This window comes from Pempheris klunzingeri, chromosome 3 (genome assembly GCF_042242105.1).
Source record: "Pempheris klunzingeri isolate RE-2024b chromosome 3, fPemKlu1.hap1, whole genome shotgun sequence".
Taxonomy (NCBI): Eukaryota; Metazoa; Chordata; class Actinopteri; order Acropomatiformes; family Pempheridae; genus Pempheris; species Pempheris klunzingeri.
This window is the reverse complement of record NC_092014.1, coordinates 21932491-21958067: the sequence shown is the minus strand read 5'-3', so window position 1 is coordinate 21958067 and position 25577 is coordinate 21932491. Positions and strand designations below refer to the sequence as shown.

The 25577-nt window shown below is 41.5% G+C and overlaps 1 protein-coding gene across 1 annotated transcript; it reads right to left on the bottom strand.

Annotated features, from left to right (window-relative positions):
• Positions 1-6927: 6927 nt before the first annotated feature.
• On the bottom strand, positions 6928-22885 carry slc2a15b (solute carrier family 2 member 15b). Its single transcript, XM_070827864.1, has 12 exons — positions 22795-22885; positions 21026-21124; positions 17013-17173; positions 16762-16886; positions 15388-15533; positions 14574-14706; positions 14076-14263; positions 11561-11671; positions 10484-10585; positions 9562-9637; positions 8207-8334; positions 6928-7155 (listed from the first exon to the last, which is right to left on the bottom strand). Exons 1-12 carry the CDS (start codon positions 22837-22839, stop codon positions 6928-6930), a joined length of 1542 nt encoding a protein of 513 aa, XP_070683965.1. The 5' UTR covers positions 22840-22885.
• Between the last annotated feature and the right edge of the window lie 2692 nt (positions 22886-25577).

Below are 25577 nucleotides of genomic sequence, written 5' to 3'. Positions count from 1 at the left end.
CCACTTTGAGCAGGTCTGAGTGTGTCAGTGTGCAGGAAGCAGCTCATGCGACACAAGGGGTCTGATGTGTGGTTAATGGGCTCCCCCTACTGTCTCCTGACTTCCTCACAGCTCTGTGACGTCTCAGCACTAACTCACTTTACATCATTGCAGAAGAGCAGCTCAGCTGATGTCCTTAAGTGTAACTCAAACACTAAAGCAAGCATTCAGGTACATTTTTGCAGTGTGCAGTGTGCAGACTTCTCCCTCGCCATTGTCGCCTAATGTCTGCTGCTTGCTCATGTGGGGATTCTTGAATCTTTCATTTTGAATTCTTGAATCATTGGGTCTCTTAATTAAAGACTTTGTTATGAATTGGTGCTAAATAAATAAAGATTGATTGATAGATTCTTCATAAGCCACTTAGACTCACACCCTGCCTCTTCCTTCCTCTCCTCCCTCCATCCCTCTCTCCTTCCTGATCTATAAATACTCTCTCATCAGCAGAGCTTGGCTGCGTGAGGCGTCGACCCCGGCCTCTCTCCGTCCAGCAGAGCAGTGATTTATGGGGGCTCAGGCTGGCGCTAACCTTGCACTTGGGCCCTGGCAGTATAAATGATGGCAGGTCAGTGGCACCATGAATGGAGGGGAGAGACTCTTTTTCTCCACCTCCATCTCTCTCTCTCTCTCTCTCTCTCTCTCTCTCTCTCTCCTCTCTGTCCTGTTATCATCAGTGTGATGGAGACATCATCATCATCTCCTGGGAGTATAAATAGTGCTGGATCAGGTGACAGTGCCGGCCCTGGCCTTTGATGGGAGCTTTAATTTCATGCCTAATTTCTCTCGGCACAGAGAGGATCGATGCTGCCCCGCTCGTGCTCCCCATCCCTCTGCTTCCCTCTGCTGCAGAGACAGAGAGCAAAGAAGGACAAATGTTCAATGCTGAGCGATGTGCATGCACCAAGACATTTAGCTTACCTGTAAACACACATACTGTGAGACATCCTTTACAGGGTGCAAACGTCTTGACTAATAAAAGCCGAGTCAAGACACACATGCAGAGATCCATTTCTGCAGCCGCAGATGACTCCGGCGATCAATACGGCTGGAACAGATAGCGTTGGAAATAAGAGCAACAAGCAAACTATAACTACACAGCTGCCCACCTGTGTGTTGTGTGTGTTACACATTGCCACGGTGATAAATAAATGCTCCCTGTCCCCACTTGCAGCCCCAGGGAGGCATTGAACTCTAGCCCCTCCATAATGACTTTGTCTACCTATCGATCCGGCTATGATCCATGTACTGTAATTCTTATATCATCAGCCCCAGCCCTGGCAATAACTCCAAGTCATATTTCGGGGGCCTCCCGCCTGCTTGACAACTTAATGATGCAGGGGTCCTTGCCGAGTTTGGACTTTTACACCCACCACCACCCACCCCAACCCCCTCCCTTCCTCTCCTCCTGGAGGGCTCTAATTTCTCCTTGTTCTTTCAGACTAATATCAGCAAAGGCACACAGAGGCTGTTCTCTCTGAGGACTTCCCTCTCTGAACCACATATCTTCTCCTCCTCACCTCTATGTGCTTGCAGTATAGCACAGGGTTAGCGTCTGGGACTGCTGTGCATCTGTCTCCGATTTGGAGCACAGCCCCTGCAGGCTCCTGAGGAGACTCAGCCGTCCCTCTTTAGACCCTGTTCTTTTTCTCCCTTTGAGCCGGAGCCATATTTCATTGTCATTTCAACCCTCTCTTCCTAGCCTGGATGTAATAGCGGGAGATATATGGCTCCGGCTTCTGCAAGCCTTCTGAGCTTCCTCAGCCTTTTATAAAGCACTGTCAGAGTGACAAAACAGCAGCCCTTGGGTATTCGGGCACAGATGCCCCCTCATCCTGAGGCAATTTCTCAATATCCTGCGCTGATCCTTTTAGCAAAGAGATAACATCTGGGTCCTTGGACAGGATGAGTTGGAACAGTCATCCTGGACAGAGTCGTAGCTCATCTCTATAGCTCTGTCTGCCTATAAGCCATAGGCTGTCTGTCAGCTGTGTTTTTATAAGAGCTGATTTAGGGATCAGCCCTTGAATCCTGATTCAATAGAGAATACAGGAGCATGGAGGACTTCTTTTTTTCTTCTTCTAATAAGCAAAAAAAAAATCAATCCTGTGCTGATACTGCTAATCGAGCAGCCTCACCCTGTCAAAGTCTGCTCAGACCTTTCATAATCTAAAGATAAAGAGAGAGAGAGGGGTTATGGGAGGGAGTTTGCTCATTACTGTGGCTCTCTGAATGGTATTCCACCTGGCCACAGAGACACATAACAGCCTATACCTCAGAGACTAGGCGCTGATTGAGATGTAAGTAAAAAAAAAAAAGGGTGGGTTGGGCTCTGCAGACAATTAAAGCTGCATGTTCTGCTGCGGATCCACCACTTTGTTCCTGTCACTCTTCTCATCCTCGGTGACATCTATCCTCCTCCTATGCCTGTGCCGCTGCGTCTACCTCACCTCATTTCCTTCCTGCCCTCACACCCCCACCCCCCTTCCTCCCCTCTCCCCCTTCTTGCCCATCTCACCACAATCTTCGGCTCCTCTCACACTCTCATCCACAAGACACACAGTCTCGTTTCTCGTGCGCTGCACATCTCTCTCTCTCTCTCTCTCTCTCTCTCTCTCTCCCTCATCCCTCCGCACAGCCGGCCCTCCCTCCCCCCCAGCCTTAATTGGGAGTCAGGGAGAGCAGTGGAAATCGCATTAACGCGGGCCCTGCCTGGGTGTGCCATCCATCTTCTTTTTTATTACGCCGCGCCGGGGCTGCCTGGGCTCTGCCGTTCGATTTGTCACCGGCCTCGTTCGCTGATAACAGGCATTTGTCATCGCCTTGCCTCCCTGTTAATGTTATCATCTCCTCCCTGACAGCCGCCCTCCGCCGGGGAGCGCCGGCGACAAAGCACATCCGTCAAGCGAATATTTCCACGGCTAAGGGGACCGCACACTGCAATAAGCCACATTAAAGCACTTATGAAGGGTGCAGGCCGAGTGTGTGTGTGTGTGTGTGTGTGTGTGTGTGTGTGTGTGTGTACCTGTGCGCTCCGATGCGCACTGGAGCGTGCGCTGCGTGCGCAAACACACCCGCGGAACGCACGCGCGCACGAGCGTGTTGCGCGCTTGTCAGAGCCGTAAAAGAGGCGAGGTGGGGGCCGACAGGGAGAGGAAGAGGTAATTTGTTGCAATTAATTACGCAGTGAGTGTGGCTTTGTTGTGTGGGAGAGCATTTTATCTGTTGGAATGCTTCCTTCGCCAGGCTGTGATGCTATTTGTTTGATTTATAGCTTCTCCCTGCCCGAGGCTGAGGGAGCCCGCGTGTGTGTGAGCGTTCGTGCGTGTGTTTTCACACGTGCACGACGCTGTGGCATTATCCACAGAAATATACTGTAGTCTCAGTGACAAGGAGCCCTTTGTTTGGGAGTCACGTTACATATGAACAGCCACACTGGCCCTGTTTGTCCTCTCTCCGGACTGAAACTCTGCTGTCCATTTGTCATTCAGCAGCAAATCAACAACTCCAAAGGTTGACTCTCAATCATTCAGCTTGCCTCGCCTTTCCCTCCCCCCTCCTCTCTGTGGCAGGACGCCATGTCTGAAAGTGCACTGACACTCAGATGTACAAACCAAAACAATCCAGATGTGATCTGCTGATGTTTCTCAGGCAGGCCACTGTGGCCGACCCTCTTCTCCGTCTCCCCTGTGATATCAGGACAGGCAGGGATGTGACAACGTTTATCCATTCTGCCTCGGTTGGGGGTTTGCACAGGGGCTGACAGATGGATCAGCCAGCCTAAAGGCAGTGGGAAGACTTAAGAGAGAGAGAGAGAGAGAGGAGCGCCACTTGCCATCCTTCAACATACTGTATGACTCCCAGATTTGTACAACGTCACATGGTGATACAAACATGCAGCCCAGGCTGGCAGAGGACTGCAGCAAGGATGATGGGAGTTTTACACACTGAGAGAACGTTGCCGTTTCTGTTTTTCTTCACGCTATGATCAGACTACACAGTTTGAGGTGAATGACAAAAATATCAGGACATTGTCATGACCTCCCTCAGTGAGACTTTAACTCCACAATGTTTCACGTTGAGGACAGAATTGCAGCTATTCAGTAACTGGGCACGCTGTTTTATTCATTGTGGGAGCCAGAGACAGAAAACAAGATCATGTTAAATACACTGTATCATGGGTCCATATACTCAAGAGGTGTAAGCATGTCTGTTGGTTGTTTGTTTGTGTCTTGCAGCAAAAGTGTAGGACATTTAAAGGTGTCTCCTTAAGGCTGTCAAAAGACCACAAGCTGTCTGTTCTCCAGTTATCAGCTGCAGATCGGCTCAGGCAGGAAAGAAAAACAACATTTCTCATGTTTACCTCCTTCTGATAAGTGACCCTTTATAAATAGTTAATAAGATGTAACCAGTGACTCTATTAAAGGTTAATAAATCATTACTAATGCTTTATAAATCACATTTAGCTCTTAATAAGAACAACATTTGGGTTGCCAGGTTATGAAAAATGCTTCTGGCAAGTGATGATCCTCCAGCCTGACACTTGTTTTAGCTCATGAGTTCATCAGAACCTCCAATGAACTTTTTGACCCTTGAGCTTCTTCAAAAAGAGCCTCAGAGCATCGGGACTAAAATCCTCTTATTTAACCTGCAATAACTGATATTTTGGCCTCTTGGGGGCAGCAGAAAGATGACATGAACACATCACTGATGTATCATCACCTTTTAGGTTGATCTGATGAACTTGTTAGCAAACAGTTGCTGATTCACACATCCAGCACTTAAGGAGCAACATTAGCATTCATTTGGAGTCGTGTCTCTGGTCACCTGATAAAAATAAGTTCAATAAATGCCCCGTGTTTGGTCCCTATCCCCTCCTGAGGGAAATAAGTGGCTCTTTAGCTCCTACACGCTCCACTGAGTTCACCAGCTGGTTGCTAACTTTGTCTGTCAGCTGTTTGGTGTTCAGGAGGAAGGGTACAGTGGACTTTTAGAGCTTTTAGTGCGATGAGAGTGAATCAAAACAGTAAAGTTATGGGCTAGACAGCTGACCCCTTTCACATTGTCATTTGATAGATTATAGTAACAATATTGCTGCTTTAACATCTACAGCTGCAAGCTTGATTAATTGCTGTAATCAATAATGAATTTACAGTTATAACTGAATCATTACCAAATAGAATGAATGGATATAATTGCTTATAACTGATCTATGAATCACAAGTAGCCTAAATAAAAAAACAATTCCACCACAAGGTTGTTTCAGTTTATGTTCTGGAGCTTTTGATCATTATTATGTGTCTTCATCAGAAGTTGAAGTTTTGAAGTTGTCATGCATTTTCTGAGCACTTGTTGTTATTGATCCCACCATCTGGCTAAACTCTATCTCAGGATGAGGTTCATGTAATATGATCGAAAGCTTCCCTACCAAAAGCAGCTACTAAATGGACTTTCAGGACAGATTTTCCTCAACTGCTGTCTCCAAGGTCAACAATGAATGTTGAACCTCACTTGTAAACTGTTTTTAACCATTAATAAATCCATTACACAGTAAAGAGCGCCTTATTGATGCTTTCAGTTGATGGTTTAAGCTTCAGTCTTGCCCTTTGGATTAAGAGGTGCCTTCAGGCTTTCAGTATTTTTCCTACATTTTTTACTATAATGCCAGTGATGGGAATCATTTTGGTTGGAGGTTCTAAGACCCGCGTTTGGGTATGTGCTTCAAGTATTTGTGCTGTAATTGTGTTATTTTGCTGTGTTTATGGTGAGAGGCAATGATGCCACATAACGATTTTTCTCCTTATTGAAATTTTCTATGTATGGAGGCAAATTCCAGTTATTGGTGTCATCACAAACGAATGGGAAGTAAACACTTGGCCCAAAAGAAGTGTTGTGGTAGCACAGAAGATCTGTTCGGTGTTTGACGGCACAGTGGGGTAAACTTAGAATATTGCTCACTGTACATTATATTATTTTTGTATGTTTGCTTGTGATTACGAGGCTCAATCAGCGAGGCAGTTTACAGCAGAATAACAGAGAGATTTTCAAATTCAAACATCTGTATATTTTTGAACAGTCTCTCATTGACACTGACTCCACCATATATTATACAATTGTAAAAGATACAGCAGTTAAAAATCGATGTGCAGCTAGTTCAATGTGGTATATGATAATTGAGGAATTACAACAAGTTTTACATACACATGCATGTATTTGGACAAATGGACAATATCCTTTTATGTAAAAAGAGACACAAAAGTCAAACTGAACAAAAGACGTAAAACAACACACAACAAGACATTCGCCTTCGGCTGAACACTGTAAACATACAGTATAGTACATATTATTATTCAAATATATTATGAGTGAAACATCAGAGACACAGCTGTCAGACCTGCCCTCAGTTCACTGATGGAGGAACTGCCTCAGAGGTGCTATTGCTGTGTCACCAAATAAACATATTCACTCTCTATTGAGAAACAATGGAACAACATTCAACACTGAATATGAACAATACAGGGATCATGGGATGTGGAGCTGATGCATAAATTAAAACTTGAGAGAGCACTGTGAGAAACTGACTCAGCTCGCGTAGAAAAATGCTTTTAAGATGCAGAGAAACGGATTAAAATGTCACTGGCAATTGATTTGTAACGCATGAGAGTGTGACTACTGTGTCACATAATGTACAGAAGCTGCTTTGACTGAGGATTAACTACTCAAACAGGAGTTGTGTGTGTGTGTGTGTGTACGCGCTGGTCTTTGTAGTTTTTATATGCTGCAGCAGATCCCTTCGTGGCCACAGACGTTCCACCTTTAATCTCCACCGCTGCCAATTCAGTCATTACAAACTCAGAGAAGAAACCACCATTTACATGTAGGTCCACCTCCTTATTTTTCAACTTGCTGTACGAGGGTGCCGTAGCCATTCATCATAGTCAGTTTGAGATGACCATTGGAAGTCAGCTCCTCCTCGAGGATGTTGTTCTTGGACGCGAACATCTTGCTGATCTCCATAAAGGTTTTGTTCTTGGTCTCAGGAATAATGAAGATGGTGTAGATGGCCACTCCGAAGCAGATCGCGCAGAAGATCAGGTAGCAGTACGGACCTGTAGCTATCTGTGAGGGGAGGACACACAGTGTGTTACTTTGAAGAAACAAGAAAACAATCAAAGAAAACAAATCTTCACAAAAGTAGAAATTGTCCAAGGAATGCAAAAGGAACCAAACTGTAACCGCTCACCGACAGTTTCTATCTAAAAACAGCAAGGAGACATGAGATCTGTTGTAGCACGCTTGCCCTTGTTGGCCACTGTAGTTAAATGCGCTGATAAATTCACCAGTTAGCCACCAGCTCTCTCTGTCTGTCTGTTTGGGGGCTGGGCAGGTCATGTACAGTGTTAGCGTTGGCTAAAAACAATGCTGAGGAGCTGTGAGAGTGAATGAAAGCAGCAATGTTGCAGCCAGTAAAACCGAAACAATCCTCTGGATGATGTTAAAAGGCTCCATAGAGCTGAGGGGACCAGCAGAGTTGGGGGATTCTCTGTGGGTTCATCACTACAAACTGAACCTTTCATAAGATCACAAGGCTTTGTTTTTGGTATCAAAGCCAGAGGTGGAAATTATGAGCAATTTCTTAAGTGTGAGTTTAGTATAACATAAATTCTTTTTACAAGTTCTCAATTAAAAGAGAGCTTGTGCGTCTTTACATCCTCACTTTCCAAGGGAAAGATAGATCATTGTCCTCTTCACCTTGTGTGTGTTTGGCTAGAACAACGCGGAGGACAATGACAGACGGCAAGGTCGAGATTTTAATTGGTAATTTTATTGGTATTTGGGGAGTCACCTCTATTCAAACGAAGCCAGATAGCCCATATCATAAATGTCACATGTCTGGAGCCACAACAGATCCTGGATGCAATGTCAAGATGAACTTGAAACTCCCAACTAAGCTAAAGATGCAAAATAAAACACTTTGTAAAAGAACATCGTGTGTGCCCAGTGAACCTGATATTTCGCACACAATTTGGCCGTTTCAGGATGAACATTTCAAAATCAAATGCCAACAGTCATTCACATCAAATGCACACAAAAATGACTTGCGAGCAGAATAATGTGAATTTGACTCGGTGTGACCAGAACTGAAAGTAGAAGTGGAGTTGGCTCTGACCTCTAGGAAGGGAAAGACGAAGCCGATGGTGAAGTTGGACAGCCAGTTGAGGCAGCCGGCCACTGTGTAGGCAGCCGGTCGGTGTGACTGCTTAAACAGCTCTGCAGTGATCAGGAAAGGTACACCAGCTACACAGAGGAGACACGAAGACACATTTGTATTGTTTCAAAAAGAGAACATTTTGATAACCTCCTCAGTCAGTCACTCCACACGCAGTTCGTCTATTGGTCTGATCTAACTAGGCATCCTATCAAGCTGTCATGATACAAATCACATTAACTCGCTCAGTAGAGCTGCATGAATCTATTGGGTGTTGTGAAATTAACGTCGGCGTCTTCATCCATCAATTAGTTTATCAATAATCCCACTCAGGACAATTCCTTGGCAGTCAGTCAAAATAAACACAACATGATATAACAAATGATAAACATTCCTCATACCCCAGTGCCGTTATATTACACAGCTTTTTTCTGCATGTACTTCATTAAGTCTTCATTATTACTCAGCGATCGTAGATTGACAAGAGAGGAAGATGTTTGTCAACTTGGCAAAAGTCCAAGAAACAGAACAGCTTCGCCAGGACTTGTGCAATTTATTAGTTTGATATGCAGGATCTACGAGATGTTGTCTTTGCTGTAAACATATAATTCTTCATTGTTAGATTGAAGGCTGTGAAGGAGAAATATGCATTAATAAGCTCTAATGATGAGCTTTCCAAATGATGTCCTCATTATCTGTGCATGATAATTGCACTGAGGAAGGTTTAATATCGTCAAACCAATAACTATGGCACAATTTGTCAACATCTGTGGTATGTATGGGGGGCGTCATTGTGCATGCAAGGTTTTGTCTGAAGGAGACCGTATTCATCACGGCCAGCTTATGAACAATGAGCCATTAAAAGTCTAATTGCAGCAACAGAAATCCTCGTCCACGTGCCGAGTTATAGATTTCGCTTGACGAATGATGCTATGTAAACCGCATTCGTTCTAATTCATCATCCTCGCAGGTCCACTCAGCGTGGCTCCTAAAGTTGTAAACTATCGCCTCTTAATTCACTTCACTCATCCAGTGTACAAATGGCTGTGGGAATGGATGTAGTGTGGCAGTTATGATTTCCTAATTTACAAGACTAATGAAATACAATATCTCTTCACAGTCAGAGGAGCAGTAGGGAGGGAGTGTGTAAAATATTCCAAAAGGGCGCCTGCCATTGTGAAAGCTTCCAGCAGGGAGCAGTGTTATCTTACCCACAGGGAAGCCCAAATCTAACGCAGTGTGTCTGCTCTGGAAATGTTCATTTCAAGTTTTTAAAGAAAGAGGTTTCAAGTGAGATGCAGAGAGGGTGTACTCACCTGGACCTATGCAGAAGCCGGCAATAATCCCGACAACGCAGCCCACGCTGATGTAGCGCATGAAGGACAGCTGCGCCTGTGATTGGTCAAACACAAGCCATGAGTCAGAAGTCATGAGTTGTAAACATAATTTAACAATTTGCACATTCTTTGAATATTATTCATTTGACTATATTAAGCAATTCTTATTATATGTAACATCTACTTCATAATTACTTTAGAATTAAGTTTCTAGCAAACTGGGGTTTTCCAAAACTTTTTTACTAATAATCTGATTAAAAAAATTTTTTTTTTCATTTTTTCCAATCATCCTAAAAAAATATTAACAGTGAAACAGATTGTTCTTGCTGTAATAATTCCTCCATTAAAAGATCCCTCCCAAATGCAATTTCAGTCTAGGTGATGGTGGACAAAATCCATAGTCGTCCTTCCCGGCAAAAATATATTAAAAAGTTCATCTGAAGCTCATATGACGCTTCATGTGTTTGAGTTTGACAAATCAAGAGAGTATCTTCCAGTGTTGGTACAAAATTCCCTTTTTTTTGTCACTATCTTTCCGCTGCAGGGACGCAACACTCAATGCCATGGAAACACAGTGAGGAAATTCAATACTTCACTCACACCTCATATAGGCTTCAGATATTGCACAGAATGATGACTATGGATTTTGTCCCCCATCACTTACATTGGTATGAACGAGAGAAAAGATTATTGCAAGCAAAACCTGCTCCACGGTTCAGGCAACTACTCGTATATGATGCTTTTATGCCAAAAAAGAAGATTATCAACATGGAAATATGGAATTAATGGTATAAATTTGGTGATGTCCTTCGCCCCATTTAAAAACAATGTACTATGTGCCCGACACCACATTCTGCAAATTAAAGTGATATATTCCTAAACACACCAGATGACACCGTACCTGAAAGAGGACGGACACGGTGATCCCGGCACAGCAGAGTCCCATGAAGAGGAAGCCACCAATCATCAGGGGTCTTCTGCCCACTCGCTCGATAGTGAAACACTTAAAATGCATAAAGAGGCAAGATCATCAAGCAGCAAGAAACGACTGGCTTTTTTATCCTTTCATTCATTTTGTGTTTACTGGTGCACCACAGGCGATACAGGGAGTAATGTGTGTTTTCACAATTACACCTGCCAGAATGTCTGCTGAGAAGAAGGCCTACACCCCTGGATGGGATGACTACATGACTGGACCATCTTTAAAAACTGTTTCAACTTGTCTTAAACTTGACTTAAATAATACGAGTCATGATCTGTTTTCTACACTGAAGTCTGTGGGTGAAGAGTTCAACATATCGAACAGAGGAAGACATCAGTCCAAAGGCGGCTTGAGATCCAAGATGTGAATTTTGCGAAACAAATTTTGTTTTCGCTTAGAACATACATCAAAAATGGACTCTTACACAGGTCAAACTAACAATTATCTTCACGACTGATTGATCTGCCAATCACTTCTTCCTATTCTGTTCAAATCAATAAAACGTAAATGTGACACCTTTCAACCACAAGTTGCCAGAGTCCGCAAAAAGTCAAATACAGTCAAAAAGATATTAATTTCACAATACGAAACAGAGAAAGGAGATCATTCTCACATTGTAATGTTTTGTATTCGATTCTGTTCTGATAATCAGTCGATATCAGTTATTGTTATCAGAACTTTCATCAATTAATCTTTAAAATTCTGCTGTTTAAGCACTACATAACATAAAATTAGGGCTGCAAAGGTTATTGTCATTATGAATTATTCAGTCAATGTTTTTGATGATTAACTGATTAATCGTTAAGTCTATAAAGACGGTCACAGAGCCGCCCACACAACACATTATTCCATGATTTGAAATGCAGAGAAGCAGCAAAGCCACACACTGGACCAACTAATCGATTGGTTGTTTACGCAGCATATGAAATAGTGTCATAAGATGGTGATCTCGTGATGTCATCCTAGTGTGTTTAAAGTGTGATAATATCTACTCACCCCCAGCATTCCAGAGATGACCTCAATGGCACCAGTTCCCACAGTTGTGTACTGAATGTGAGGGTCTGGGATTCCTGCGTTCTTAAATATCTCATTTGTGTAGAACCAGATCTGAAATTGACAGTGAAGTAGAAGTTTATTAATATGATGTATATGGCGGACCACACACACACACACACACACACACACAAAGCAGATGCTTCAAAAATGTTTGTCCTTTTTTTTCACGAGGATCCAAAAAAAGTGGTTCGGCTTATTTGGAGTTTCCATGTGATTCATCATAGTGATCATTATCATCCCGCTGACCATCACTCATGCATTTGAGATACAGCGTTTCATCGGTATGGACTTCTGACAAGTGCTCCCCTTGAAATTAATTTGTGCATTCTCATTAATCATACTTTGCTGATGCAACATCCATCATTGATGAGGTGTGGACAAGATTGTAATTGGTGCGGTTAAATGCTGTCTTGTTGATTGAGTAACCATACATACACTATTTCATCACCATTGCTGCACTGAAGTATGCATACGCACGTCTATATCAAAGTCGAAAACATGCACAAACAACCACTTATAGTTTATATTGGACCAGTTATATTGTTTTGAACACATGCATTGTCTTGAACGGCTATATACTAATATGCCAAAATTCTTCCTCACAGAATGCTGTGTTAACTCAGTCCGATTAGACATTTTGCTTATACACATGAGCAGTTCTTTCACAAGAACACTCGATGCAGATTAACAAAAAAATACTGGTGACTTTAAGGACTCAAGATTGCTGTTGGACCATTCACACCCATGTATGGTTGGAATAATTATTTCATTTTTCAGCATCCAGCCAGAGTCATATTCCAGGTGAACTTTCTAAGCAGCACCTCTAATATTTCCTGCAGCTCTTCCAGGCCAATCCCAAGCTGTTCCTGGACCAGCTGAGTGATGTATGATGTCCCTTAAGGGCTCTCAACTCTAATCCGAATCCTCCAAACTCTAAGGTCTTCCTGGATCATTTAGTTCCATGACCTGATTCAGAGTGAGCTGTGCTGAATTTAGCTCTTTAGGTGATGGTAAGAATGAAGACTGGCCAACAACTAAACAGTCTAGCTTTGTGGTTCCACCTTTTATTGCAGAGTCTACCTGAAAATACAACGCAGTTGCCCGTCACCGTTATTTTCACCTTTATGTCAAATACTTGAACTCCTCCACTTCTTACTACCTTGACCATACATGACCTTGATGACCCCATCTCTCATCATTACACATTTCACCACAGGTTTCTCTGGATTGTCCATTAAACAACAAAAGAACAACATCATCTGCAAAAGTGCAGAGATAACCCTCTTTTGTCACCATTATTAAAAGTTGTCTCGATAAACGATAAAAAAGAAGAAACAGTAATGTGGGGCTGCTGCTTTATGATTTGAAAGCCCAGACAGCTGTAGCAGCAACTTAAAGACTAATGGTGGTTTAGGGAAAAATAGTTCTTTCAAGATTTTGTCCTTGATCGAGGGGTTCCAGATGTGCACAGCCCCATGATAACTCCACAAAAGTCATTGTTAGAAATGCTGTGAAAAAATCTGATCTTTTTCTCTTGCTAACACCATTTTGTAACATATCCTTGTAATGTGGTTCGGATAAACACATTATATATGCCCAAGATTTTCAGAATGACAAGCGCATTTTGACTTGAAACTCCGTTTACTCTGTTTGGACACATGAATTCATGTGGATGTTTGAAGCCGTCCGGTTTTCCTGTCTGAAACAGCTGGGACAGTGGGGCTCAGTGGGGTGCACCCCTGCTGGCAAATGGTACTAGCATGTGAGCCAGCATGCATAGGGCTTCCATCCACATGGAGCAAAGAGTACAAAACTATGTTTGTGTTTCTGCATTAATATCATTGCTGAATTATTGTGTACGTTGCATTTTATTGCTGAATATGTGTATGGCTGTGCTAATCATAACTGCTTTACATACTGTTTGGCAGTCAGGCAAAAGAATTATGGTTTATAAGATCACCATATGTTTGTAGCATTACTGCCCTAAAAAAACATTTCATAAGCTTTGTGTCAATGCAGTTTCAAGCTAATCTTAAAGGGTTTTTAGTTTATTTAAACTGAGACTTAAGGAAAAGTTAGTTTTCAATGGAAATGGAGGTTATGAAAATGTGAAATATAAAAAGTAATATAAATATAAAAATGTAGGGGAGTAAAAAGTACAATATTAGATGTAGTGGAGTAGAAGTATAAAGTAGCATATAATAAAGTACCCCAAACTTGTACTTAAGTATAGCACTTGAGTAAATATTACATTTGAGCCCTGGAGATAATGAGGCGCGATGCTGCTGCCCCCTGCTTCGTCGCTCACTGGTTGTATATGGGACTGTGATGTATGGACAGGAGGAGATGGGTGGAACACAGCTGGGAACTATTACAATATGAGCTGTTATTCTCATACAACTACTACACAGACAGACACAAACGACATAATGCCCACAATGCTTCTCACACTTACCGCATCAATGCCAGACAGCTGCATGCCGATGTTGACAACCACAATGGTGATGACCTGCCAGCGAACACAGCGGTCCATGAGGAGGCCGCGAACAGAGATGGTCTGCATGGAGGACAGAGAGCGCTGTTCCTCCTGCATCTCCTCAACCTCCGCCTGGATGTTTCCTTTAGTGCGGAACCACTTCAGGGCTAAAAGGACAAAAAGAAAAGCTTTAATCAGCCTGCGGTAACACCAGTGCTCACGTAATCTCCAAATTCAAGAGGAAACAAAAGATTAGGCCACAACCCACAGTGTATCATCTGACACATGTTAGCAATTAAAAGCAAACCATTTAATTGACAACATGAAACGTATGTTAGACATTTGAAAAGTCACTTTGAATGGCAATCATTTAAAAAACGAGAAACCAGGAAATACAGGGTGTTGACAGATTTTATTAAGTCCATATAATCAAATATAGAATAAAATTCTATATATAGAAAATTATGACTTTTTAACCTGCAATGGTGGCGTGGACGTTTCCCTTCTCTATCAACAGGTACCGAGGGCTCTCTGGAAACCATGGCAACAGCATCAGCTGGATCATGGTAGGAAACACCACCAAGGACAGGAGCAGAGGCCAGTACTCTTCCTGTATAGTGAAGAAAAATAACCATGCTGCCTTACTAAAACTTTACTAATGTAGAAATAACGACCAGCAGCTTTTGCTTATCCACGTATCATCATTTTAGCATCATGTTTCTGTCCAGCTGTTCCATACATAACCAACCCCCCACCCTACTGTATCAGACAGATGGAAAGAGCATCACCTCATCCAGTTCTACCATACAGAGGAAGAAAAGACATGAATGGGAGCAGGAGGAAAGCTACTGGGACAGCTGGAAATGTTATACAAGTAATTGTTATCAAATTATAGCACAACAGTGTGTTCACATACTGTGTCATGCTACCTATTCATGCTTGTAAGTGATATGGGAATGTGCTATAGTTCACAAAAATACACTTTAAAATAGATTCAAACTCAGGTCTTAGAAAAATATAAAGCATCTGATATGTATATCTACTGCAAAATCAGCAGAAGACAGATAGAGGACAGAAGATAGGACTGTCTGCCTGAGCTCAAAAATCAGTATTATGTCAACAACTACTTGACAGATTAAGGACGAATCTGTTCACAATTGCTGGTTCAGCATCTGTCTGGATAGAGTGTAACTTATAAAGCATAAAACACACAAACTTCCCTCAAAGTGTTGCCCATACACCCACATGACGGAGTAGACCCATGCGTGTTTGAAATGCGTGACATTAGTACCTTTCCCAGCAGTTCCTGGAGTCCCAGGACCTGAGCGATGAAGACTCCAAGACAAATGTGAATGCTGGGAACGAGGCCCAGGAAACCTCGCAGATTCTTGGGGGCGATCTCACCGAGGTACATCGGCACCACGCTGAGAGAGATACCTGTGACAAAAACCACAGCAAAAGAGCTATTGGGATTGACTTTTCAATTAATTTGAACAAAATGTGCCTTTAATTTTCAAGATCAAATTATTCGATTAATGTTAAGTATAAACTGGAGATGCTATTTCTTTTTGGCAGATGCTATTTGCACCCAGGTGTTAGTAGACGACAATGCTACTTGGAGCAGGAGGAGACTAGCCAGTGTGGCTATTTACACCTAGGTGTTCATCCTCCTGAGACCCGGAGAGAAAAAGATTTTTATGTTTTGACTTCATCAACATCAATCAAACTCTCTTTCTATAGCGCCAATTCATAACAAATATCAAGACACTTTCCATAAAAGAGCAGGTCTAGACCAAAGTCTTTGATTAAGAGACCCAACGATTCAAGAATTCAAAATTAAGGATTCACGTGTCCCCTCATGAACAAGCATCAGGTGACAGAACCTCAGACAGAACCAGGCTCAGAGGTGGGCAGCTTTCTGTCGAGGTCCCTGTTTTTACATCAGGGAAGTACTTGGGATGTAAGAAACAAAAATATATCTCAAAAATATTATTAATTTTCTATGACATGTCCATAGTTTTGTTGCCTAACTTGAACCAAACTGTGACTGAAATTAATAATAAAAAGTAAAAGGTCGATGTTAACAAATAGTTTCACACAGTACTTGAATACCTCTCTCCTGGCTGAAAGAGTTTTTCATCTAAAAAAAAAAAATTCGATTTATTCACTGTTCTCGTTTTTAGTTTCAATGATGTCATATTTCTGGCAGACATTAAATGCCCGTCTACTATCTATGACAAAGGTCTGACAAACATGAGAATGCTGTCAGTCAACCTAACACCTAACACCTAACACAAACCTTTATTTCCACAGGCATTTGTTAATAGTTTAGTTTGGAAGCTTAATATTCAGGTGTGACACAGTGAAAAAAAATTACATATTGGGAAAAAAAGGGGGAATAAATTCCGAAAACTCCTAATGAGCAAAACCAAGACATTAGAAATTATTTCAAAAAAAGGATGCCATCATTCCAGTGAAATCAAATAAACAAAAGCACTTGAAACAGATCCGCATAGGCTTTAGTACACAAAACATACATCTACATTTGTCTCTGTGGTGTGCTATCGCAGCTAATCTGCAATAAAATGTCAGTTTTTGCATATAAATTGCTTCGGTATGACACATTGTGATACATTTTGCTCAGTGAGGAAACAAGCAGGCCTACCTGAGTGCACTCCTGTGATGAAGCGTCCAACAATGATCATCGCAGGCATCCCGCACCACCTGCTGAAGCCCATAAGACCTGCTCCTATGAACACCAGCACGGTGGCTCTCACCAGTGTCCCTTTCCTGTTTGGACACACAGTGATCCCTCTTTACTTTCTCAGAGATGTTTGCAACTATCTGAAACGCGGGGCTGGTGGCAATAAGCATGTGTTATACACCCCAAACTCATCCGCACACACACATACTAACCTTCCATATTTGGTAACCAGTCTGCCCACCAGCAGGGCACCGGTCATCCCACCAATAGCAAAGATGGACACGGTGAGGGAGTATAAGACAGTGAGGAGCTCCTCATCTGGAGTCCAGTCGTACGTTTCTATCAGCGTCTCATTGTAGAAATCCTTGATGTACTGGTGGAAAAAAAAACATTTAGTTAATTTAAGAAAATCTTTACAATACAGACAGACCATCAATCAAATTAATTCCATTTTTCCTTTGCAGAAGACAGAAACATGCATGTTGCAGTATGTTAGATCCCAGAGGCTTAAGAATACAATACTGAGAAAAAAAATACAAAATAAAACTGAACAGGATTTCATTTGTATACTCCATCACACAAATAGACCTGGAGCAAACAAATGGCAGCCATGAAATTTGACATCCCATGATTAACTATCTCCCACAGCGCTACACATCCAAATGCCAACGTCAGTCCTGCCATTTCCACAGCGCTGGGTGTGCGCTGCACTGGGGGATGGGATGAAGACAGCATGTGTGGCAGCCATACTCACTCACCGTCACTGTCATTTTTTAAGAGTAAACATGAAGTTCATCAAGTCCCCACAGTCAAAGCCAAACCAAAAGAAAGGGATCATAAACTGCATGATAAAATGTTGCAATAATTCTTGTGGCGTGACAAAAATTGACTCAACAACATCTCCCACATTTTCAGTGAAGAATCCACTGATATCGAGCTAGAATCCGTTACATTAAACCAAATTTATCTCAAGACGTGCCATTAATTCACTCTCTGAAATGAAACATCAGAAAACCGAAGCAGGGGACTGAATAATCATTAACAGATTAAGTGATTAAATATTAAAAACAGTAAATATACACAGGGATGATCTGAAGGACTGGACGGTCTTCAAGGAGTTCACAGAGGAACGAGAAGTTTTAATTCATCCATTTGTGATGGAACTCTGTGACCACAGTGTGTCCAATCTGTCCCAAGAATGTCACCACCTCCACCTCGTGCAGGAAACCGTATAAACTGTGACCACTTTAATGTTCATACTCACTACCTGGCAACAGCCTGGTGCCGGTCAAGCAAGAGTTAATGGAGGTAAGCAGTGGAGCTCGAGTGTGTGAACACGTATACCTGCTGTTTAAAAGGGAAAGCCTGCATACAACATGCAGGCAGTTGTGGATGGCAGACGCTGGTAATAATCAGACATGGATCTCTACTCTGTCTTGTTGGCCTTACTGCTAAATATTTCCCCCGGTCCGCTTTGGTGGGTTTACTGGTTCAAATGAACAAATCAAACTGAAAGTGATCATAACATACATTAAAGAGCACTACGTGGTAGCACCTCCTATGTGGATGGTCAGTCTTTACATTAAAATGTAGCTGGAATCAGGGACATAACGATCCAATATGCTGGATATATGTATTGGTATTAATATCAATCCTATTAAGTGGTTCAGGTATCAGCAAGTCATGAACAATCCTCTTTAAAAACTGCCTTTGTGCCAGCAGTTATTATTCTGCTGCTTGGATTGCACCCTAATAGCAGGAGCCCCCATTGTTTTCTGTTCTGCTCTGTTCATTTATTGCAATGAGTTAATGTCACTACATACACTTGTAATTTCCACTTATTGTTAATAAGTAATGTGCAGTTATAATCTTGTGTTACTTTACACAATGTAATCGAAAATAGCAATTCCATGCAGTGAGATACAGATTTTGGGGGGGGGGGCACTGGTCAGATCAGCGCTCTGTCTCAGTCTGTACCTGAGTTTAGTCATCATAATCAGTATTTAGAGAGAAGAAGTCAATTGGGCGCATCCCTAGCTGGACTGTCAGTGTCCCTACAGGCACATGGCAAGTCAGCAAAATACTTAAACTGTACGGTAAAGGAAAGAAGCAAATTCATTGTCACATAGCAGATGAAACATTGTAAGAACAAAGTGTTCATAATGACCAGAAGGGGACATTTAATCATCTGACCTATACTGAATGTTAGCGCCGTTGAGCTGTGCTTTGGAGGGCATCAGTCTGTTGGAGCAAAAGCTGGAGCGATGAGCTCCTGTCACATGACATCAGGACATACTGAGAAACTTACTACAACCTCGCCAAGGCTCTCTTTCTGTTCAGCTCACACAGGTCATGATTCCTACCTTCAATTTTTAAGCAAAAATGAAATTACAGTGCCAACATATATTTCAATTAAAGCTTACTGACACATTCTGATTTCAAAGATTGAAAAACACATTGTAGTATATTTACTACAAACACGTAATCACTCCTCGTTTTGCCATTACCAGCTCCCTAAATTTAACAGTTAAGGAAGTCAGTGACGAGTTTATCTCGCAGATAATGTAATCAGATTACTAAAACATAGGAAGCCTATAAAAACTATTTTCTCTAAACTCACCATCAATTGGAGCATGCAGGCATAACTAACGTCAGATGACACACATAACCGTCAGCAGTCAGTCCCACCAAGGGGACTGAAGTCACATGGACCCCAACACATTCGTAGCAATTTGCAGTATACTGTATGTGAGGCTGAGTAATTGTCTAAAATTGAACTAGGAAATGCTCTTCCAGCTGAAACTACTTCTGAAAAAAAAAAAAAAATCAGTTGTTGCAGTTTTAAAGAAATAGTTCCACTTTTTGGGAAATTGCTAATTCACTTTCTTATGGAGCCTCCAAAGGGTCATGGCGAGGACTGCTTTCGCAATATATTGCCCCAGTATGGATCAGCTCAGTGAATTTCACTTTGAACTACGTACTAAGTGTGCCAACACAAAACATACTGCAATGAAACTATTAAAAAATATCATATAACTATTGTAAGATACTGCAAAAGTATTGCTAAAAAATTTTTTTAAATGAGAAGACACTCTCATGTCTGCACAATAAGATGGAGCTGGAGCTGGGAAGTGGAAACTACAGCTAGCTTGGCTGTATTATGCCAAGAAATACAGCAAGTTACACTACAGTTACAGTAATTTCCCATGAAACTATAAATCGTAAATTTCTACGTGCAAACAAATGAGACATACAATGTTAATTAATGGGATTTTTAAATTTTGGACAAAACAGGACTAGTATTTCCCTGTGTCCCCAGTCTTTATGCTAAGCTAAGCTTAGCTAAGCGAACCATCTCCTGACTCTCTGGTCTTAACGCACAAATGTGAGTATATTCATCTTCCATGTAATTATTAAGAAAGTGAATGCACACATTTTCCCAAATGCCTAACCATTTCTTTAAACTCACTACATGTAAAATTTGAAAATTCTCTTTATAGGTGCCCCACAGCAGTAAAATAACAGCAGCAAAAATTGACAAAAAGCCATGCATGCTGATGTCTGATCCACATCCAACCAGGCTTTTTCCATATTTTTTATCAAGTGAAAGCACAGAAACATTTGGAAGTTGAAAGAAATTTCAATTTGAGCTTCCTGATATTATTCCTATATGTCTATCAATTAATTAACAGAAGAACACATGAAACTTAGAATAAAAGTTGAAAAACTGTCATGTCCATTCTGCTTCATTTAGGAAAGGCAGTGAAAGGGAAAGTGGGAAATAAGGACGTAGTAGTTGCAGCTTTTTAACTCCCTCAGCACACTGCTAGCATGAGATGTTGCACTGGGGCTCACATGCTTTAATTTGGGGCGGTCCATGGCCAAACAGGAATGGCTCTCAGCTTAGTCACTGCACCGCAGAAAATCAAACATCGAAGGAACAGAACCGAGCACATGAGCGATGAAAATTACAGAACATTGATGACATGGTGGGGCGCATAGCAGCTTCTAAATACACAAACCCACATGACTTCACATGACAAAAGACGTATCTGACATTTAATAAGTCTATTTACATCTAAAAGTCACCCACAACAGTGTCAACTGAGTCTCTTTCATTCATTTATTCTGGCAACAGTTGGGGTTCTCAGGAAAGGTGTGAAAACGGCAATGAGAACGAGGATCATCAGGACGCTGATGCTGATGACGTGGTAGTGACACAAACCTGTGCGGGAGAGTTGACCACTGCCAAATTGTAGCCGTAGAGCATGGAGCTGCCAAATGAAGCCAGGAAAGCCACCGCCAGCAGTGACTTTGTAAGATGCTGAAGAAAAGATGGAGGACAGAAAACAAGTCAGATACCAACAAAAGCGACACTGCAAGAAATTAGGTCTCAAATATCATCTTTGCAGCCATCTTTGAGGGGATGTTTTATAAAACTGTAACCTGGCCGGGCGATTTTCCCACATAAAACACTTAAATGTAGGCTACATATCAACTTTAATTGATGAATTTTACAGTCAAAGGCCTGTATTAAAAGGTTATTATATGGCTTCTTTGGTAGAAAAACAGTAAGAATAGCTTTATATGGGCTTCACTGGTCCATGTACTGCTGTTAAATACTACTGTGCGAGTACTTAACAGCATTATTAAGGGGGTATATGTTGCATATGAATCTGTAATCTTCGGACTTTGCAGCAGAGCTGAACAGGCGCAGAGCTGCACGTGATTGAATTAGTAGAAGCGAAACAAACCGGCACCTGGACACAGGCCGGATCAGCTGTACCATAAACACATTTAGCACTCAGAGAGGTACTCTGGATGAGCTGGACAAATCTATATTAGTTTACAGCCAATTTCTGATGTAGTGAAGCGGTAGCAGCCCCCGTCCTTAGCAGGTCTCATGGTGAGAGAAGACAACAACTAAAGTTTCTAGAGGGTAAGGGGGGCATTCGGTGTACTATAGAAATGTAAAAACACTAGCTGTGGGACTTCTGATGACCACCCAAAAACCCCCCAAAGTCACATGAGCCCCACTCTGTCTTCAAAGGGATGAGATGGGAGCAGACTACTGTAGTTTTATTAGGAGTGGCCTGGAGCTACCCACTTGGCTGCCATCCTGAATTCCAGCACACAGCTTAGCTGACCTCCACGCTAGAAGGTCAGCGGGATAATAATGTGTTTTTCAATGTCCATGCCTTTGGATGGAGCGTGGAGAAAACTGGTGGCTGCACAAATGACCACACCAAAACGCAGCTACAATGTTTAAATAAAGTAAGGGTTAAGGAAAGCCACTATTGTTATACACCAAATGGAGCCAAAGGAATCCATTACTGTTGGTGTGTGAGGACAAAGTGCAGACAGAGGAGGCACCCTCTGCTCTGACTGAACAATAAGAGCATAGATGCCTTAAAGAAACCTAATTTAGCCAGTAATGGCCTGGTGGAGACGGTTAGTTGACTACACGTGAAACTACCGCGTCGTAGACAATGCTGCCCAGTCTGCCTTCAATTTAGGTTGATAAGCTTATCTGTCAGATGTGCAGCTCTTCACATGTTACTTAAAGCTTTGGGCAACTATTTGAGACTTTCTGGATAGACTTCTTTTTACTTTAGGTTCAACTAAAGGCTGTTTTGAATGTGTGTAACTTCACTGAAGATACAGTGAATTCTGACTGTGAATGTTCTCCATGTGAAAAATCCCAGTCAGCATCTGGTATGAACATTGACCCTGATCTAAATCTGGATATTGCTTGATGATTGGTACAAATACACTATAGGCTATTTATAGATCTGCACTGTCTGTATTGACAGTGTTGAAGGCTGAAGTCAGTGAATGACCTATGAATGATTTCAACTGGATAATGTAAAAATGATGTGACTAAAAAAGACATCATATATGTTCAAGTGTGGAAGCAGCAGCCCGATGTAAAGACTTCTCCTACATGTCAATCATCTCTGCAGATGATCATGTCAGTCATTAATAATCACTCACCCCGCTGATCTTTGCATCGTTTTCCAGTAACACTTCCTCCGCCATTTAAGTCATGAATAATTACTCCCCGCGTGTGCTCTGCTCGTTTGAGATGAGAAATGGCTCATCTGCACAACTTTTCAAACTCTTCTCCCCTCGCATCCCCATTTACAGGCACGCTGGCGCTCGCAGAGAGGAGGCGTGTCTAAGGATGACCAAGCCTGTCAAACTCCTGATCTCCAATCACAGGCCCATCCCAGCCCTGATCCTCCTCTCCGGTTCATCAGCGATCACATGAGCCAAGAGATCAGGATGAACATCCTGTGTCCCGAAGATCCCGCAGTTGTAATTAAATATCCCATAACTATGTGTGTCCAGGGGCGTTTCTGAGATTTGTAAACATCAGGGGTTTGGCTCAGACCCAGGGGCACCTCCACACCAGGAGGGAGGGCTGAAACACTTAAAGGGACACAATAATTTAAATGCACTTTTTGATGCCTTTTCTACATCAAAATAGGTCTAAAGTCTCTGTTTTTCTGTAAATGTGTGTGATACGGTCCCTCTTGTGACAGCACATGCAGTGATCTGTTGAACATGTGACCTCCTTCAGGCCTCCAGCAGGCTGACCAGCCCTCCCCTTAAAATCCTTAATCCACCTCGCTGTCTGCCATTGTTGTTATCTCACTAACGCAACCTCTGATGGAAAAGGGAAAAAAAAGGATAAAATTAAGATGTGGAAGGTCTGAGCAAAACTTTTATGTGTAATGTTATTTTACTCAGTATTACTTGCTGAACATTACAGCATGTAAAAAAAATCTAGTTTCTAGTTTCTAGTCTCCTTTAAAGCACCATTTTCTTTGCAGTTTTTATGATAAACTTGAAATTAAATTACATGACTGAGTAAAATAGCACTTCAAGTGATATTTTAATCAATTACAACTAAGGACTGTTTTCCACATGGGAGGTGGATGCAATCAGGGAAAAGGTGACACTGTTTTTGACAATGTGTTGTCCAATAATCAATGTATCAATGCAAAATGAAAGCACTGATAAAGATCCATAACACATAAAAGTTAACTTGTATACATGCTAAAGATTTCCTTTATCATTACACACCTGTATGTTATTTTAACTTAATTTAAGAGAAAATATAATAATGTGGATATTTATTAATGCAATTATTTTGATGAACAGTGAACTTGCTCTATACACAAAGATGTGTGTGGCTGATTTCATTTATCCACAGCCTCAACAGACTGATTCATGAAAACTGCTGAACAATTTATCAATAAACATCATTAACAGACTGAGTGCTGGTTGATTATATAGGACATGTCAAAGTACATCATAGTAACCAGCGTGACCAAATGTGGACATATACAGTACATTCAAGTATAGCTTTTTATTCATTCATTCATTTAATACAATACATACAGGTTGTATAGAGCAGTGGTTTCTAACCTGGGTGTTGGGACCCTATAAAAAGGTTGCTAGATTAATCTAAAAGATTTCAAGAAGACTGCTGCAGCAGGAAAAGTAACTTAAACAATATTTACAATATTTGGTAACTTTTTTTCTCTAATTATGTCTTTTTTTTCTTTTTTCTTGTTAAATGCTGTAAAGTTTGACCTCCTCAGGTTCTAAATATCACTTCAATTGAAAGATCTGAGCAGAGAAAATCAATTTTTGATGGAACTGCTCACTAGTTGTAGAGATGCAATCTACAATCAGTGGTCACATGTACCATCATGGCCAAATTTAACGTAGTTGCAGGGTGTCTCTGGTGACAATCCAGGGGCTCAGCATGCTAGTGGGGCCTTGGATGCACAAAGAGAATATTAAATGAAATGAAAAAGTTGTACAACAGTACAGCCAAAAAGCAAACAAAGAAACAATTTCCACCTTTTTTATTCTATACAAAATAGTGCCATGATGATTTATGATTTATGACATGATTTAATTAGTGATCAGCAGGGCCTCTTTACAGTGGTGTGTTTCTTTTTACTTCAGCAAGTGATATATCAGGTTTTCTTCCTCCTCCTGACATGAAAAACTATAATTTGTAAGAAAAAAAACACCTATTCATTGGGTCAGAAAATACATTTTACTCGTATGTGTAAAAAAAAAAGTTTTGCCTTCATTGTGCATCTGACTGCTACAACATACTGACAGGCAAAAATGCAGGTTTTAGGCTGAAATTAAATAAGAGACAGGCTCTTATTTAATTTCAGCCTAAAACCTGCATTTTTGCCTCTCAGTATGTTGTAGCAGTCAGATGCAGAGCTGCTATCCCTAAAGCTCCCAGTAAGTTCTAGTTTTTTTTCTTTTAGATATTCTCAATTATTGTTTACAGTTAATTTATTCATTCTTTTTGCTCTTTTTTTTCACAGAGTTCAATGTTCAGCCTGGATTCTTTTTCCATTGCTGTTTTTACTATAGTACCTTCCAAGTGTTTTTTTCCCCTCCTTTAATTAGAAATATTCTCTGAATAATTAAACTAATATGACATACTCTGCATCACTTCACGCATGACTGTCTTGCATGCGCTCCCTCCTCCTTACTTCTTAATGTGCTTTGGTCACAGTGTCTCCTGTTTCACATATGACTCTTGTGCAGGACCTGTAGTGATTTCATGGTACAAGATTTTGTTTCTTTTTTTTCTCTAAACCAACTGTATGGCCTATTTCAAACAGTTTTTACTATTTATCATTACCACTGTCTGGACCCTTAACGCCACCACCCATAGTCTATACAAGAGGCAAATAAAAACAATAACTATGCTGAGATGAGGGGAGGTGGTTAGC